Source organism: Arachis ipaensis, unplaced genomic scaffold (assembly GCF_000816755.2).
Source record: "Arachis ipaensis cultivar K30076 unplaced genomic scaffold, Araip1.1 Aipa322, whole genome shotgun sequence".
Taxonomy (NCBI): domain Eukaryota; kingdom Viridiplantae; phylum Streptophyta; class Magnoliopsida; order Fabales; family Fabaceae; genus Arachis; species Arachis ipaensis.
In genome coordinates, this window is record NW_015496054.1 from 228633 (window position 1) to 243073 (window position 14441).

General features: G+C 35.4%; 1 protein-coding gene across 1 annotated transcript; it reads right to left on the reverse strand.

Moving 5' to 3' along the window:
- Positions 1–6856: 6856 nt before the first annotated feature.
- Positions 6857–8562, reverse strand: LOC107624684. Its single transcript, XM_016327139.1, has 5 exons — positions 8340–8562; positions 8124–8273; positions 7713–7964; positions 7266–7357; positions 6857–6898 (listed from the first exon to the last, which is right to left on the reverse strand). The coding sequence occupies exons 1-5, from the start codon at positions 8560–8562 to the stop codon at positions 6857–6859; spliced, it is 759 nt and encodes a 252-aa protein (XP_016182625.1).
- Positions 8563–14441: the final 5879 nt, after the last annotated feature.

The window sequence follows — 14441 nt, forward strand, 5'->3', positions numbered from 1 at the left end:
AATACTTCCTAATAGTTTGGTGAATCAACCGTGTATAAAGTTTTTAATTATTTAATAAATCAATACTCCATATATTTTTATTTTCAAATTAGTTTTTTGCAGTTAAAATTTTCATTATTTTTTTATATTTATTTTACCTCTTCTGCTTTAAATTAAAAAATTCTTTATATTTATTTTACCTCGTAGCTCTCTTACTTAAATCTCACTTCTAACCAAATCTATCACCGTTGTACTACCGTCACCGGTGTCTTGTTTAACGTTACATATCCTTCGTCATTTTCTATTCGTATTATTTTTATTATCTTAAGTAAAAAATATCTCTAACTATATTTTTTAGGTAAGATTTATTAATCTTTTCAGATATTATGTACTTATATATACACTCTAGTATTATTAATTTGAAAGATTACATATATCTATCTCTTTTGTTGAGATATTTAAAAATCATATTTAACCGCTTTAAAAAAATAATACGAATATGCTTGTTTAAATAAAAAAAATTTAGAATAATAAGAGTATTATGTCCTTTTAATTCTTTTAAATTTTTATTTTTATCATAATTTTATAATAATTTAATGTCAATCTAAAAATAAAATAAATTTAAATTAAAACAAAAAATTTAACCCAAATAGAATTTAATAATTTATTGCTTATTTTCCCAAGACGTTGCAAACAAGATTTTGTCAGTTAAAATTCAGCAGAGCAGGGACAAATTGCAATGGAATTTGAACAAATCCAAGCAATATGATACAGCTTCAGGTTACAGAATTGGCTATTTATTTTACCATCCGCCTCTGGAGCTTTGCCCTAATTATATGCAGCAAAAAAAGCCGTGGATTGATCTATGGAAGTTGAACTTGCCTCACAAAATTAAACTATTTATCTGGAAAGCTCTCCATGGCCGACTTCCGGTGCTTGCTCAGATTCATCACCACATCTCATCTATATCACCAATATGCCCATGCTGTCATGAAGCAATGGAAACAGTCACTCATTGTTTGATCGATTGCTCTAGAATTAAAGACGTATGGTCTCAGAGTTATCTTCGTGACTGTCTTCTCCCTCAGAGTCCTAACGACTTTTGGACATGGTGGACTGCATCAACAGAGATACTTAACTCGTTGAAGAATGCTGACCGTAATCCTCAATTACTTGCCATTATTTGCTGGAACTGCTGGAAAGCTTGCAACCAGTTGATTTTTGAAGGTTCTATTTCTATGCCGTCTGCCATTCTAGCAAGCTATGTCCAAAGAACTCCCAGTTTAGGTCATCATCTCCATGAGGCAAGCTCTTAGTTGCATTCAATTTGATTTATCATTCTTTCTTCTTTAAGATTTTTCTTCGTTTTTCGACCACGCACCGTTGGATGAATGCCTTCAGTGTAGTGTTTTTGGGAAATCCTCACCTTTTATTATGCTGTCCTGCCTTTGGACATCTTTGTATTTCATTTTTCAATAATTAATGAAATATAACATACTATCTTTGGGAAAAAAATGATGATTCTTCTCTCTCTTCTTAATTAAGGAGCACTAAAACTCCAAACAAGTTTTTTCTCTTACTTTTAATTAAAGAGCACTAAAACTCCAAACAACTTTGGAGTATCAAATCACATCCCCTAGATACATTAGGCATCACTTTTGAAGTGCACCCAAAACTTAACAAATAAGTTATTCTCTAAAAGCGCTCTCTTTGATACGAAAAGTGCACCCAAAGATATCATCATACGGCTACGCCTTATAAGTGATTTCTATAATACCTAAGGCTACACTTTTTAAACGATGCCACAATTGTGTTTCCTTTTCTCTTATAAAAAGGTAACACGGAGAAAAGCGTAGCCTATTCTATAAATAGGCTACGCTTTTCAAATGTAGCTTAAAAAAATGTGGCTGAATGGGTATTTTTCTTGTAGTCTCGTCGCCGTCGCACGAAGGTCTGCGACTCCGTGTTGAGCTCATGGCGTTGAGGTCTCATTGTGCTCTCTCTCTCTGTGTTGAGGTCTCACCGTTCTCTCTCACTCTCTGTCCGAGCTCAATGTCCTTCTTCGAGCTCTCTCTCGCTCTCTCTGTTCGAGCTCAAATCCGTCGCCGTCACTTCTCATTCCTCCGTCGCCGCCACTTCCTTTCCTCCATCGCCGCCGGCTAACACTACTGCTTCAATATATTTTTGTTTGTTTTGTAATAATGTTGATTCTGAGTTGCTGAGATAATGATTCTGAATTACTGATTTTGTTAAATTTTGCTTATTCTGTGTTGCTGATTTTTTGAAATAATGTTGCTGATTTTCTGAAATAATATTGTTGCTGGATTTTGATTTTCTGATTTCGTGAGTTAATTTTATTAATGGTTAATTTATTTAATTTGTTAAATACTGGTGTGATTCTGAATTCAATTTAATTTGAATTCTGAGTTTGGAATTGGATTCAATTTAGTTTTTGTTGTTGTTTAGTTTGGATTTAGAAGTCAGAACCATGTTGCTGATTAATGGATTAGAATCCCAAAAACTAAATATGATTATATGCTTTGGCTCTGTTATATTCAACAGATTTAAGAATTTGTGATTGAATTGAACTTTGTTTTGTGTTACGAATGTATGATTCTTGGTTAGAGGATTTTTACTGTTCTGTTCTTTTATGTGAGATGGAAATGATACTCTTATTAAAAGTTATTGATTACTAGATTATTAGAAGTTATTGTTTATTACTTGATTGAAACTTAGAAATTAATTAAAAAGATTTATTTTGTGAACTTTTAATGATAAATTACGGACATTTTGAAATTAGTTTAGAAATTATTAAATTTGAATAAATGAAATTATATATTGAATTTTTAATAATTTTATTGTATATTTAAGCAAATCGGTTCAATCACGGTTCGATCCCAGTTGAACCATTGAACCTATCACTCGATCAGTTCAATAACCGGTTTGGTTCTTGCAACCTTGGAAAGTAGGTCAATACTCCTAAAAAGTTTGCAATGCGATGAGTGAATCCATGTTTATGGCTGCTGCGTTAAACCCTCCCAAAACCCCCCTTCAAACTCAACCTCACACCCGCTTTTCCGCCTGCCCCAACCTCCACCGCACTCACTTTCAAACCAAACAACAACTTCCCCACATTCTCCGCCACCGTACAACCACAAAAACACGCCGCTCTACTTGACACTCTTCTCAACAGCACACGCAAGAATCAAGTGCTCCAATCCATTAGAACCACCTCCCCCTTCAACTGCCTCTCCGAAACAAAACTTCACCATACAGTTCCAGCCCTTACCTCCAAAACCAGGGAAAAGGTGCATATTTCCCTCTTTGATCCCTCTCCAATTTATCTACTCATTAATACAAATGAATGGAAGTCGAGATTTCTGGTAAAATTGCAACAGTAATATAAAAGCAGAAAATATTGACTAAAAAAAATCATCTAAAAAATTAATGAATTTGCTTATTTGTGGTCTTATGGCACAAGTTAGAGACATATGATAAAGCGTAGGTGAGCTCTTTGAAAGTGTTTTCTTCGGGCTTTGGAGGTGAGTGATGAGCTTTGGAGGGAAACGAAAAAAATTTCACCGAGTGTGAGTTGAGTGTGCTTTCAGGTAAAAAGAGGAAAAAAATTTACCGAAGTGTCAAGTTTTTGCTTCTAGATAGAGGTGGATGTTAGAATACTCCCTCATGTTTGGAGTTTTAAAATTTTTTTATATTATCAATATTGTAATATATGTTGGCACAATTTTTTAACAAGTATTCTATTAATAGAGTCTTTATTATATATTGATAACATCATCAAACAATTAATGCCAACAAATTATACTTTTTAAAGTTAATATTTAAAAAATTAACACTAACATAAAATTATACTTTTAAATAAAAATTATAAAATAATAATAAAATATTAATCTTCCATCTTTACTTATTAAGCAACATTTTTTCTTAATTAGTGTTTTATTAGTGTTAATTTTTTTATTGAAATAAAATAAAAAATTATTGTTTTTCATAACAATTTTTTTATTTTTATCTTTTAAGATTTATTTTGTTTTAGAATTTCATAAACTCATTCCAGTACGATCTAAATCATACTGGTATATTTTAATTTTTATTTAATCTAATTTTATTCACATAATTTAAAATTTTAAATTATAAAAATTTTAAATTAAAGGTTAAATAAATATAATTTCATTAATAACTTAATTTAATTTAATAAAAATAAACGTATTCATATTATTATATTCATATGATTAATTATATTTATTCGATTTAAAAAAAAATTATATAAATTTGTTAATTATAAATTAAAAAATTAATATACTCGTATTGTTTTTAATATGACTATGTTTACAATACTCTCTAATAGTTTGGTGAATCGACAGTCTATAAAGTCGTTAATATTTAGTGAATCAACACTCCATATATTTTTATTTTTAAATTAGTTTTTCGCAGTTAAAATTTTTATTTTCTTTATATTCTTTTACTTTAAATTAAAAAACTCTTTATATTTATTTTACCTCATAACTCTTTCTCAAATCTCACTTCTAACCAAATTCATTACCACCGTTCACCACTGTCACTCGCGTCTCCTTCAACGTCGCGTCTCCTTCATCGTTTCTATCATCGCAAGGACTAATACTTCACTATGGACAGTCTATAATAAAGGCATTCGGAACTATTGTGGCAATGTCCTCCCGATAGTGAGGTCCCTATATTTTTTATTTTGCTTTCTTATAATTGTTTGTCTCTTTATTTTATAGGCTATATTGTTATACAACACATAACAAGTTTGGTAAAAAACCAAAAGCTAGTTGAAAATATATTCACGCCTACAACCAAAGTTGCAGATCATGATGTTCCTGTACTTCCAGATGAGGTATTATTCCTTGTACTCTCATCTGCATCTATCTTTTTAATATATTTGAAGTTATAGTGGAGGACTAGATTTAGAGACCCAAGAAATGAATAGGCAGATCAAATAATGTTGCAAGAATAAGAAACAATAAGCAGATTTATCTTATTATGCTGTTTTTTCTTCGTCTTTTTTTAAGGCAGCGTCAATGTTTTTCTGGATAATATTATTTTCTTAAGAGCCTAGTTCATATCATACAGTACAATTGCTTCTTGATACTAGTGAGGATATGATTAATGATGGATAATATTTTTACCATTTTTTAATAGTTTTCTTTTATCTAACTTTTTCAATTCTTTTTATAATCTGTTTCCCTTGCAGATTATAGAAAGGGAATTAATGACAAGAGCTGATTATGAGGAAGTCAGCAGAAAAGCTTTAAGTCTTTTGAATACCGTCAGGTAATTAAGCATTTTATCATGTCATTTATAAATTTGGTGAAATGAAAAAAAGTAATGGCATGCCTTCTCAATGTATCCCGAGATAGTAACGACACACTCTCAATGTATGTGCTATCTGTTATTTGGATTATAGAGATGAATAGATGGTGTAGACTTATTCTTCAGAATTGTCGGTCTGTTGCACTGGATCACTTCTAGTTCAATGAAAATCTCGAACTTGTCCATGTATTCTTTTCAATAATGCCTTACTGGAACAAAAGTATAAATACCTGTGATGAGCAGGAAGCTTATCGTTATTATTGTTGTGATGCAATTTGACTTTTTGACATTGGCTTGCTTTGATGAAATTTGAATTTCCAGTGGCTTCATAACATAGCCTTATATTGGTTGACACAAAGTATGAATTTGAGAAGGCAAAAGATGGTTCAATTATGTTGATTGATGAGGTTCATTAGAATCCCTGATGTTTATTAGATTCTAAAATGCACTCCACACAATTTATCAATATAGAATAGAGTTTCGTTTTAGAAGATATTAGGTTGCCAATTCTTATCTTGAACGCTTTAAAAATGGTTTGAAGCCTGAAAATGTTAATAAGGTGCTCTATCTGTATCAATAACTTTATTTCCTATGTAGAGTGCATTATATTTTATTTTTTGCTTAAAGATTTAGGGATATGTTAGCTTATTCGGAATAAAATAACATATCCCTAAACCTTTAAGCAAAAAATAAAATATAATACACTCTACATAGAAAATAAAGTTACTGATATATATAGAGCACTTTATCAACATTTTCAGTCTCTAAACCATTTTGAAAGCGCTCAAGATAAGAATTGGCAATCCTCTACTTGAATCAGGAGTGTGCACCTGCAATTTTCAAAAACTAAACTTTTATTCTATATTCTTAAATTGTGCAGAGTACATTTCAGAATTTAATAAACATCAAGGATTCCAATGAACCTCATCAATCAACATAATTGAACCGTCCTCTGCCTTCCCAAATTCATACTTTGTGTCAACCAATATAAAGCCATGTTCTGAAGCCACACGTGGGAAATTCGAATTTCATCAAAGCAAGCCAATGTCAAAAAGTGAAATTGCATCACAACAATAATAACGATAAGCTTCCTGCTCATCACCAGGTATTTATACTTTTGTTCCAGTAAGCCATTATTGAAAAGAATACATGGACAAGTTCGAGATTTTCATTGAACTAGAAGTGATCCAGTGCAACAGACCGACAATTCTAAAAAATAAGTCTACACCATCTATTCATCTCTATAATCCAAATAACAGATAGCACATACACTGAGAGTGTGTCGTTACCGTCTTGGGATACATTGAGAAGACATATCATTACTTTTTTCATTTCACAAAATTTATAAATGACATGATAAAATGCTTAATTACCTTACCGTATTTAAACAGACTTAAAACTTTTCTGTTTACTTCCTCATAATCAACTCTTGTCATTAACTCCCTTTCTATAATCTACAAGGGAAATTGATTATAAAAAGAATTGAGAAAGCTAGATAAAAGAAAACTATTAAAAAATAGTAAAAACATTATCCATCATTAATCATATCCTCGCTAGTATCAAGAAGCAACTGTACAGTATGATATGAACTAGGCTCTTAAGAAAATAATATTATCCACCTGAAGAAGAAAAACATTGACGCTGCCTTAAAAAAAAAAGAAAAAAACAACATAATAAGATAGATTTGCCTATTGTTTCTTATTCCTGCAACATTATTTGATCTGTCTATTCATTCCTTGGGTTTCTAAATCTAGTCTTTTACTGTAACTTTAATTGTACTGAAAAGATAGATGCAGATGAGAGTACAAGGAATAATACCTCATCAGCCAGCTTTTGGTTTTTTACCAAAACTGTGATGTGTTATATAACATTATAGCCTATTAAATAAAGAGACAAAAAATTGTAAGAATGCAAAACAAAAAATATAAGGACCTCACCATCCGGGAGGACATTGCCACAATAGTTCCAGATGCCTTTATTGTAGACTGTCCATAATGAAGTATAGTACTTCCGGTCATAAACCCTCTAGCTACAGAAGTAATAAGGTGGCAACAAACAGTTTCTATAATCCTCGTCTCTGCTTTTGTAAAAAAAATATTTTGATAAAATTGAGAACAATATGATAAAGAATAAGCATAGCATGTTGAAGTTTGGGTAGTATGAATAAACTTAGAGCACTTAATGATAATTGCAATATTTACTTTTATCCCAGTTGCTCTGGGAAATTCTATTTTTATCGTACTTTTCAAGCTATCATTTCTAGCAAACTAACTCGTCCTCCATAACCTATACCAAATATATATGCCAATTCATAGCGATTGAAATCATTTGATAAAATGTGTTTGCAAGCACCAATCCGAAATACCAATTAACAAAACACTCACCAACAAACTCAACGTTAGCAAACCTCCACCACCACTTAAACAACATAGCGGTGTTACGAACCATAGCATCCCCAACTCCCAACCCGCCTAGTTTTTTCGGGGCCTGCACCACTTCCCATTTGACTAATGCCATTCCATTACTACCATCATCCTTACTCCACAAGAACCTCCTTTGCGGTGAAATCAATTTCTCAGCAACAGCTTTCAGCAGCTTGAACAAACTCAAATAGTACACAGGCAAACTATTTAAGACTGATTTTATCAGAACCAACTTCCCAGCCTTATTCAAAAGTTTAGCTTTTCATAGACTGAGCTTCTCCTCGACTTTGTCTATTATAGGCTTCCAGGTCTTCACTAACCTCGGATTTCCTCGTAAGGGGATACCCAAGTATTTAACTGGAAGGGTCTCACCTTTACACCCCAGCAACTGGCACATATTCTGGATCCATTGTTCTTCACAGTTTATCGGAATCAAGCTCGACTTGTCAAAATTAATACTGAGACCTGACATCAACTCAAAGCATCTCAATAGCCGCTTGTAATTCTTGATAGTGTCCTCCTCTAGTGGGCAAAACAGAATCGTATCATCAGCAAACTAAAGATGTGACAGAGCTACACTATCCCTACCGATCAACAAAGGTGATATCCGCCCACTCCTGACTGCCTCTCCCACCAACCGATGTAAAACATCCACAACCAGTACAAATAAGAACGGAGAAAGCGGGTCACCTTGTCTCAGACCTCTTTCCATCTTGAATGGCTTGGAAGGTGACCCATTTATCAGAACCGACATAGACGCTGTGGAGACACACTCCATAACCCACGATCTCCATTTATGGCCAAACCCCATTTTTTGCAGTACTATGTCCACAAAGCTCCACTTGACTCTATCATATGCCTTTTGGAAGTCTAGCTTGATTAGGGCCGCCTCCTTTTTTCTCACTTTAAGCCAATTTACTGTTTCACATGCGATAAGTGCCCCCATCATGTATCTTCCTACCCCTTACAAACGCACTCTGAGTTTCCCCTACTAATGCTGGCATCACTGGTCTTATCCTCTTGACCAGCACCTTGGAAATAACCTTGTAAACGCATCCTACCATGCTGATAGGTCGCAGATCTTTAATCTCCTTTGCCCCTATGAACTTTGGTGCTAACGCCACCCAAGTGATGTTAGAGTCTGTTGGCAACCTTGACGTCTGAAAGAACCCCAGCACTGCAGCCGTGAATTCAGGCCCAATCTCGCCCCAACACCTCTTAACAAAATTCATGTTGTACCCATCGCACCCTGGTGCCTTAGAAGACTCACAATCCCACACAGCTTCCCTGATCTCCTCAGCTGTCAGCATCACCTCCAACTTTACAGCATCTTTCTGCTCTATCCTACTTACCAAACCATCTCTGAAGCTCAGCATAGGGGAATTTTCCTGGCGATATAAATCTTTGTAGTACTCCTTGATAGCAATTTTTATTCTAGCTTGGTTCCTCACCAGTCTACCGTCTATTATCAATGTATCAATCCTATTGTTCCTCCGTCTTGCTGAGGCTATGTTGTGAAAGTATCATGTATTTTTGTCCATCTCCTTTGCTTGACGTGACCGGGACATCTGTTTCCAATGGACTTCTTTTCTGACATACCACTTCTCACAGCAAGTAACCAACGCCTTTCTTCTAGCCTCCATCGTTCCATCATACACGCCATTGCTTACCAAGTCATCAATCTTCTTGATTTCTTCCTCAAACTTCGTAATCTTCTTGTCCATGTCCCCAAAATTAGTCTTATGCCAATTCCTTAACAGGATTGTCAAAGCCTTCAACTTGTCAGTGAACTGCATCTCCCCCAAACCTCTCCACTCCTCCTTCACGAAGCTAAGAAAGCTTGCATGAGTAAACCATGAATCTAGGCTTCGGAACGGCCTTGGACCTCCTCTCTGCCTCATGTACTCTAAGATGATAGGACAGTGAGAATTACTACATCTCAGAATGTGATTATGTCTGAGTTAGTTATAACTGTCATTTTATTCTATTATGCATAGTTACTAGTTTACAATTATTTATGTAAAGTTTGCACATCTAAAAATTCCAAAAACTACACACTTGAATTTTTAGAACTATACATCCAAAATGCATGTTGACTAATTATTGGCTAATTTTTATTTTTCATTAATTTTATCCTATTTTAAAAATACCTAAATGTTGCAATAACTGCTATTAGCTGTAATTAAATTAACATATACTATAATTTTATTATCTGAAATGTGACCTATTCTTTTTGATAAATTTATGAAAAAGGAATCATGCTTGTATAAATTATTTAAATCCCTCATCATTGTTGCATTCTACATTATCCAATAAATATTCTAACATCAAAGAATATAGATATATTTTTCTCATAGAAAGTACAGTGTGGCTCACAATCCTCCAGCTAAGCGCATAAATATATAAGGTTCTTTACATTAATGAATGGCTAAAACAAAAAAAATGAAGTTGTTATTCAAGAATCAAAATCCAGCAATAAGAGCTATGTTATCTCAATTAGTTTGTTAAAGACTATTCAAAAAATATATTTTTATTTATAAATCATACATAATAGATCAAGCTGCATATTAATTTATATACCAAAAATTAGCAAAATGCACTTCCAGTGTACAATAATATATAATTAAGAAAATATAAGTTGATGTAGGACATCAAAATTAAAATAAAATAATATGAATTGACAGAAATGTGGTTGGTACACCAAAGAATGAATGGTATGATCTGTTAGTGTTAAAAAAAATGGAAAAGTGACAAATTGTGAGACCGAACAACCTTTTACACTGTTATACATGTATTATGACTTTTTCTTTCTTCCTTCTTCTAAAAGAAGTGGTGCTACAACGGTATCATATGTTTTCTGGTGAGGGACTACTCCCTTTAGAATCATGTAGTCATGCAATGCAATCACCTCATTAGGACTACATGTCTTGATGAAGTGAGTAACAAGTGTAGTGTATGTTACAAAATCAGGACGAATACCCTGGACAATCATCATCTTCATCAATTCTTTTGCTTCTTCCTCGCAACCACACTTGCAGAGAAGGTTTATCAGTGTATTATACGTGACTCTACTCACAGAAATTCCCAAGCTCTTCATTTCCATAGTCAAATTAAACACTTTATCAATCTGTCCACCAGTTCAATATCCACTAATTAAGGTATTAAAGGTCGTTGCATCAAATAATCTTCTCTTTCGTAATTCATCAACTATGTATTCTACAGCATCTATTGAGGCCATTTTACACAGACCATTAATGACAGAATTGTATATTGTCAAGTTAGGCTTCTCATCCATCTTTATCATCCAATCAAAAACTTGAAGCGCATCGTTTGTATTACCTAGTTTACAGTAATCATCAGGAGCCAGACCACGAGTAATCATGCTGCCCAATAGTTGCTTGGCTACTGCCATGTTTTTCTTTTTGCATATATAGTTAAGAAGTATGTTGTGAGAAAAAGAATCCTGTATTAGATTATGTTCTAAAATCTGGCTATGAATCTTAAGAGCTTCAGTCAGATATCCATTTCTGCAAAGGCCTTTGGTAAGGATTGCATAAGAGTACTGATCAGGGCATATATGCTTATCAATCATGTCAGCTAGTAGCAAAGAAGCTTCCTCAATACTTCCTTCACGATAAAACCAATGTAAAATCGAATTGTAAACAACATTATTAGGGACCAATCCCCTTTCCACCATTACATACAGAGCCTCAGTGCCTCCTCCAAACTTCCCCACCTAGCATAACCATCTATCAAAGTAGCATATGTTCGAACACTCGGCTCTATACCTATCTTGACCATTTTACGAAGCATTTCTTCTGCAAGTAATAATTTCCCATTCTTGCAGAATCCGTTGATTATGGAGTTGTAAGTAACAGAATTGGGCCAAACAAAATCCCCTGACATCATGGTCATCTTTTTAAAAAGTATGAATATCATCGAGTGTGAGGGCACTCCACCAACGAGTGCTTCGATTTGAAGAACATCATAGAGAAATTGGTGAGGGAAGGAAAACTAGATCAGTTCCTAGCAACCCGAGATGATGATCAAAGAAAGAGACGAAGGGACAAAGATACCAGACGAACCACACGATCACCTCGTACACCAGAAAGACACGTCCACATGATACACGGCGGATTCGCAGGGGGAGGAATCTCCAAATCATCTCGTATCTCGCAGTAGGAAGCCGGGCAATAGCCTCAGCACTAGTCAGAGAAGACGAAAGTGGGCAACAACCCGTCTACTTCATTATTAAAGCGCTACAGGGATCCGAGTTGAATTACCAGAAAATAGAAAAGTTTTCCTACACCCTCATTATAACATCTCGACGACTTTGCCCGTACTTCCAGGCTCACACCATTAGGGTTCGAACTAACCAGCCTATAAAAGGAATATTGCAGGAAGCAGACTTAGCAGGCAGAATTTTACAATGGGCGGTTGAGTTATCCGAGTTTGACCTCCAATATGAAGCTCGGACGGCCATTAAGTCACAGTATCTGGCCGACTTCATCGTAGAATTCACGGATACCCTGGAAACCCCTACAGAATGGAATCTCTACGTGGATGGCTCTTCGAATAAGACTGGAAGCGGCGCAGGTGTGATAATAGAAAGCAACCAAGGAACCCAAGTCGAGCTCTCCCTCAAATTTGGTTTCCCGGCCTCAAACAACCAAGCGGAATATGAAGCATTACTAGATGGTTTGAAGCTGGCTAAGGAGGTCGGAGCTCATAAACTCAACATTTTCAGCGATTCGCAAGTAGTCACCTCACAAATCACAGGGAGCTACCAAGCCAAAGACCCCACCATGAAAAAGTACTTGGATAAAACCAAGGAACAGCATGGACATCTCGGGGAATATAAGATCTGCCACATACCCGCGAACAAAATGCCCAAGCTAACGCACTCTCGAAGCTAGCCAGCACCAAACCAGGGGGCAACAATAGAAGCCTCATCCAGGAAATGCTACAGAACCCGTCAATCTCGGGAGAGGAAAAATCCCTAGCCATAACAAGTCAGGACCAAGGATGGATGGCCCCCATAATCAACTACCTCAAAGCAGAAACACTGCCCACAGAAGAAAAGGAGGCAAAAAGGTTAAAAAAGGAGGCGCAATACTACACCATCATAAACAACATTCTGTACAAAAGAGGGATCTTAATACCATTACTAAAATGCGTGCCGACCTCCAACACAAGGGAAGTGCTAGAAGAAATACACGGCAGCATTTGTGGCAATCATCTCGGAGCACGAGCTCTTGCCAAAAAAGTACTCCGGGCGGTATTTTATTAGCCAACTCTACAAAAAGAAGCTACAGAATTTGTAAAGACATGTCCACCATGCCAGAAACATGCCAACTTTCACATCGCCCCGCCAGAAGAGCTCATCAGCGTAACCTCACCTTGGCCATTTGCAAAATGGGGACTTGACCTTCTCGGACCTTTCCCCCAGGGATCAGGACAAGTTAAATTCCTCATAGTAGGGGTAGACTATTTCACAAAATGGATAAAGACAATCGTCCGATAAAGGTGAAAACGCAATTCACTTAAAAGACGATCTAAAGATAGCAACCACCTTCTACAAATCGGCAAAGATGAACACAGAATAATATAAGAAGTTATCGAAAGTTATCCAAAAAAGAACCTGGCGAGGTCTTATGGATTGCTAAATAATAACTTAAAGACTGGCCGACGTTAAGAAGTCGGACCAAGTCAGCCCAAGTTATAAGTAAACCCTGGAAAGAGGTCTGGCCAACCCTATTAAAGAGGATTACTTTAACTTAGAAGGGCCTGACATGACAAAGTCGGCCCAAAATGAAAAAGTTATAAAAGTAGTCCCTGAAAGAGACCTGACAAAGGTCCAAAAAAGAGGACTACAAAATTAACTTAGAAAGAGGACGACGCAAAAAAGTCGACCTCCTAGAAGAGAGGATTACAAAAATAACTTAGAAGAGATTAAGTCGGTCTCCTACAACAAATAAGTTATAAAAGTAATCCCTGAAAGAAACCTGACAAAGGTCCAAGAAAGAGGATTACAAAAATAACTTAGAAGAGATCAAGTCGGTCTCCTACAACAAATAAGTTATAAAAGTAATCCCTGAAAGAGACTTGACAAAGGTCAAAGAAAGAGGATTACAAAAATAACTTAGAAGAGGACGACGTAAAGAAGTCGGCCTACTACCAAACAAGTTATAAAAGTAGTCCCTGAAAGAGACCTGACAAAGGTCCAAAAAAGAGGACTACCAAAATAACTTAGAGGACCAACTTGAAGAAATCGGTTATGGATCGAGAAAACCGAAAAACAAATTGGACCCACACAGCCACAACCTCAAAGGATCCAAGCTACAAACTATAAAGTACAAAGCAATCCAAAGAGGCCGAGCCGCAAGGTTCCAACACTCTCAGAAACCAGAAGAGATACCAAGTTAAGCGCAAAAAAGCATGATATAATCTACAAAGTTATAAAGCTTCAGAGGCCACCAAAATTTACCTCAAAAAGCTAGCAAGCTACTTTTGTTTTTTAAAAGTTGCTAGACAAGCAACTAGAAAGTGTCGGCAAAACAATAAAAGTTTAAGAGTCCACAAGCCGGGCCAGCTGCACAAATATCCAGAGAGAAATCAACAAACATCGGGAGCCTTCTTGGCAGCATTAGGATAAGGAGAAGGAGGGCGAGTCTGAATAGGCACAGCATC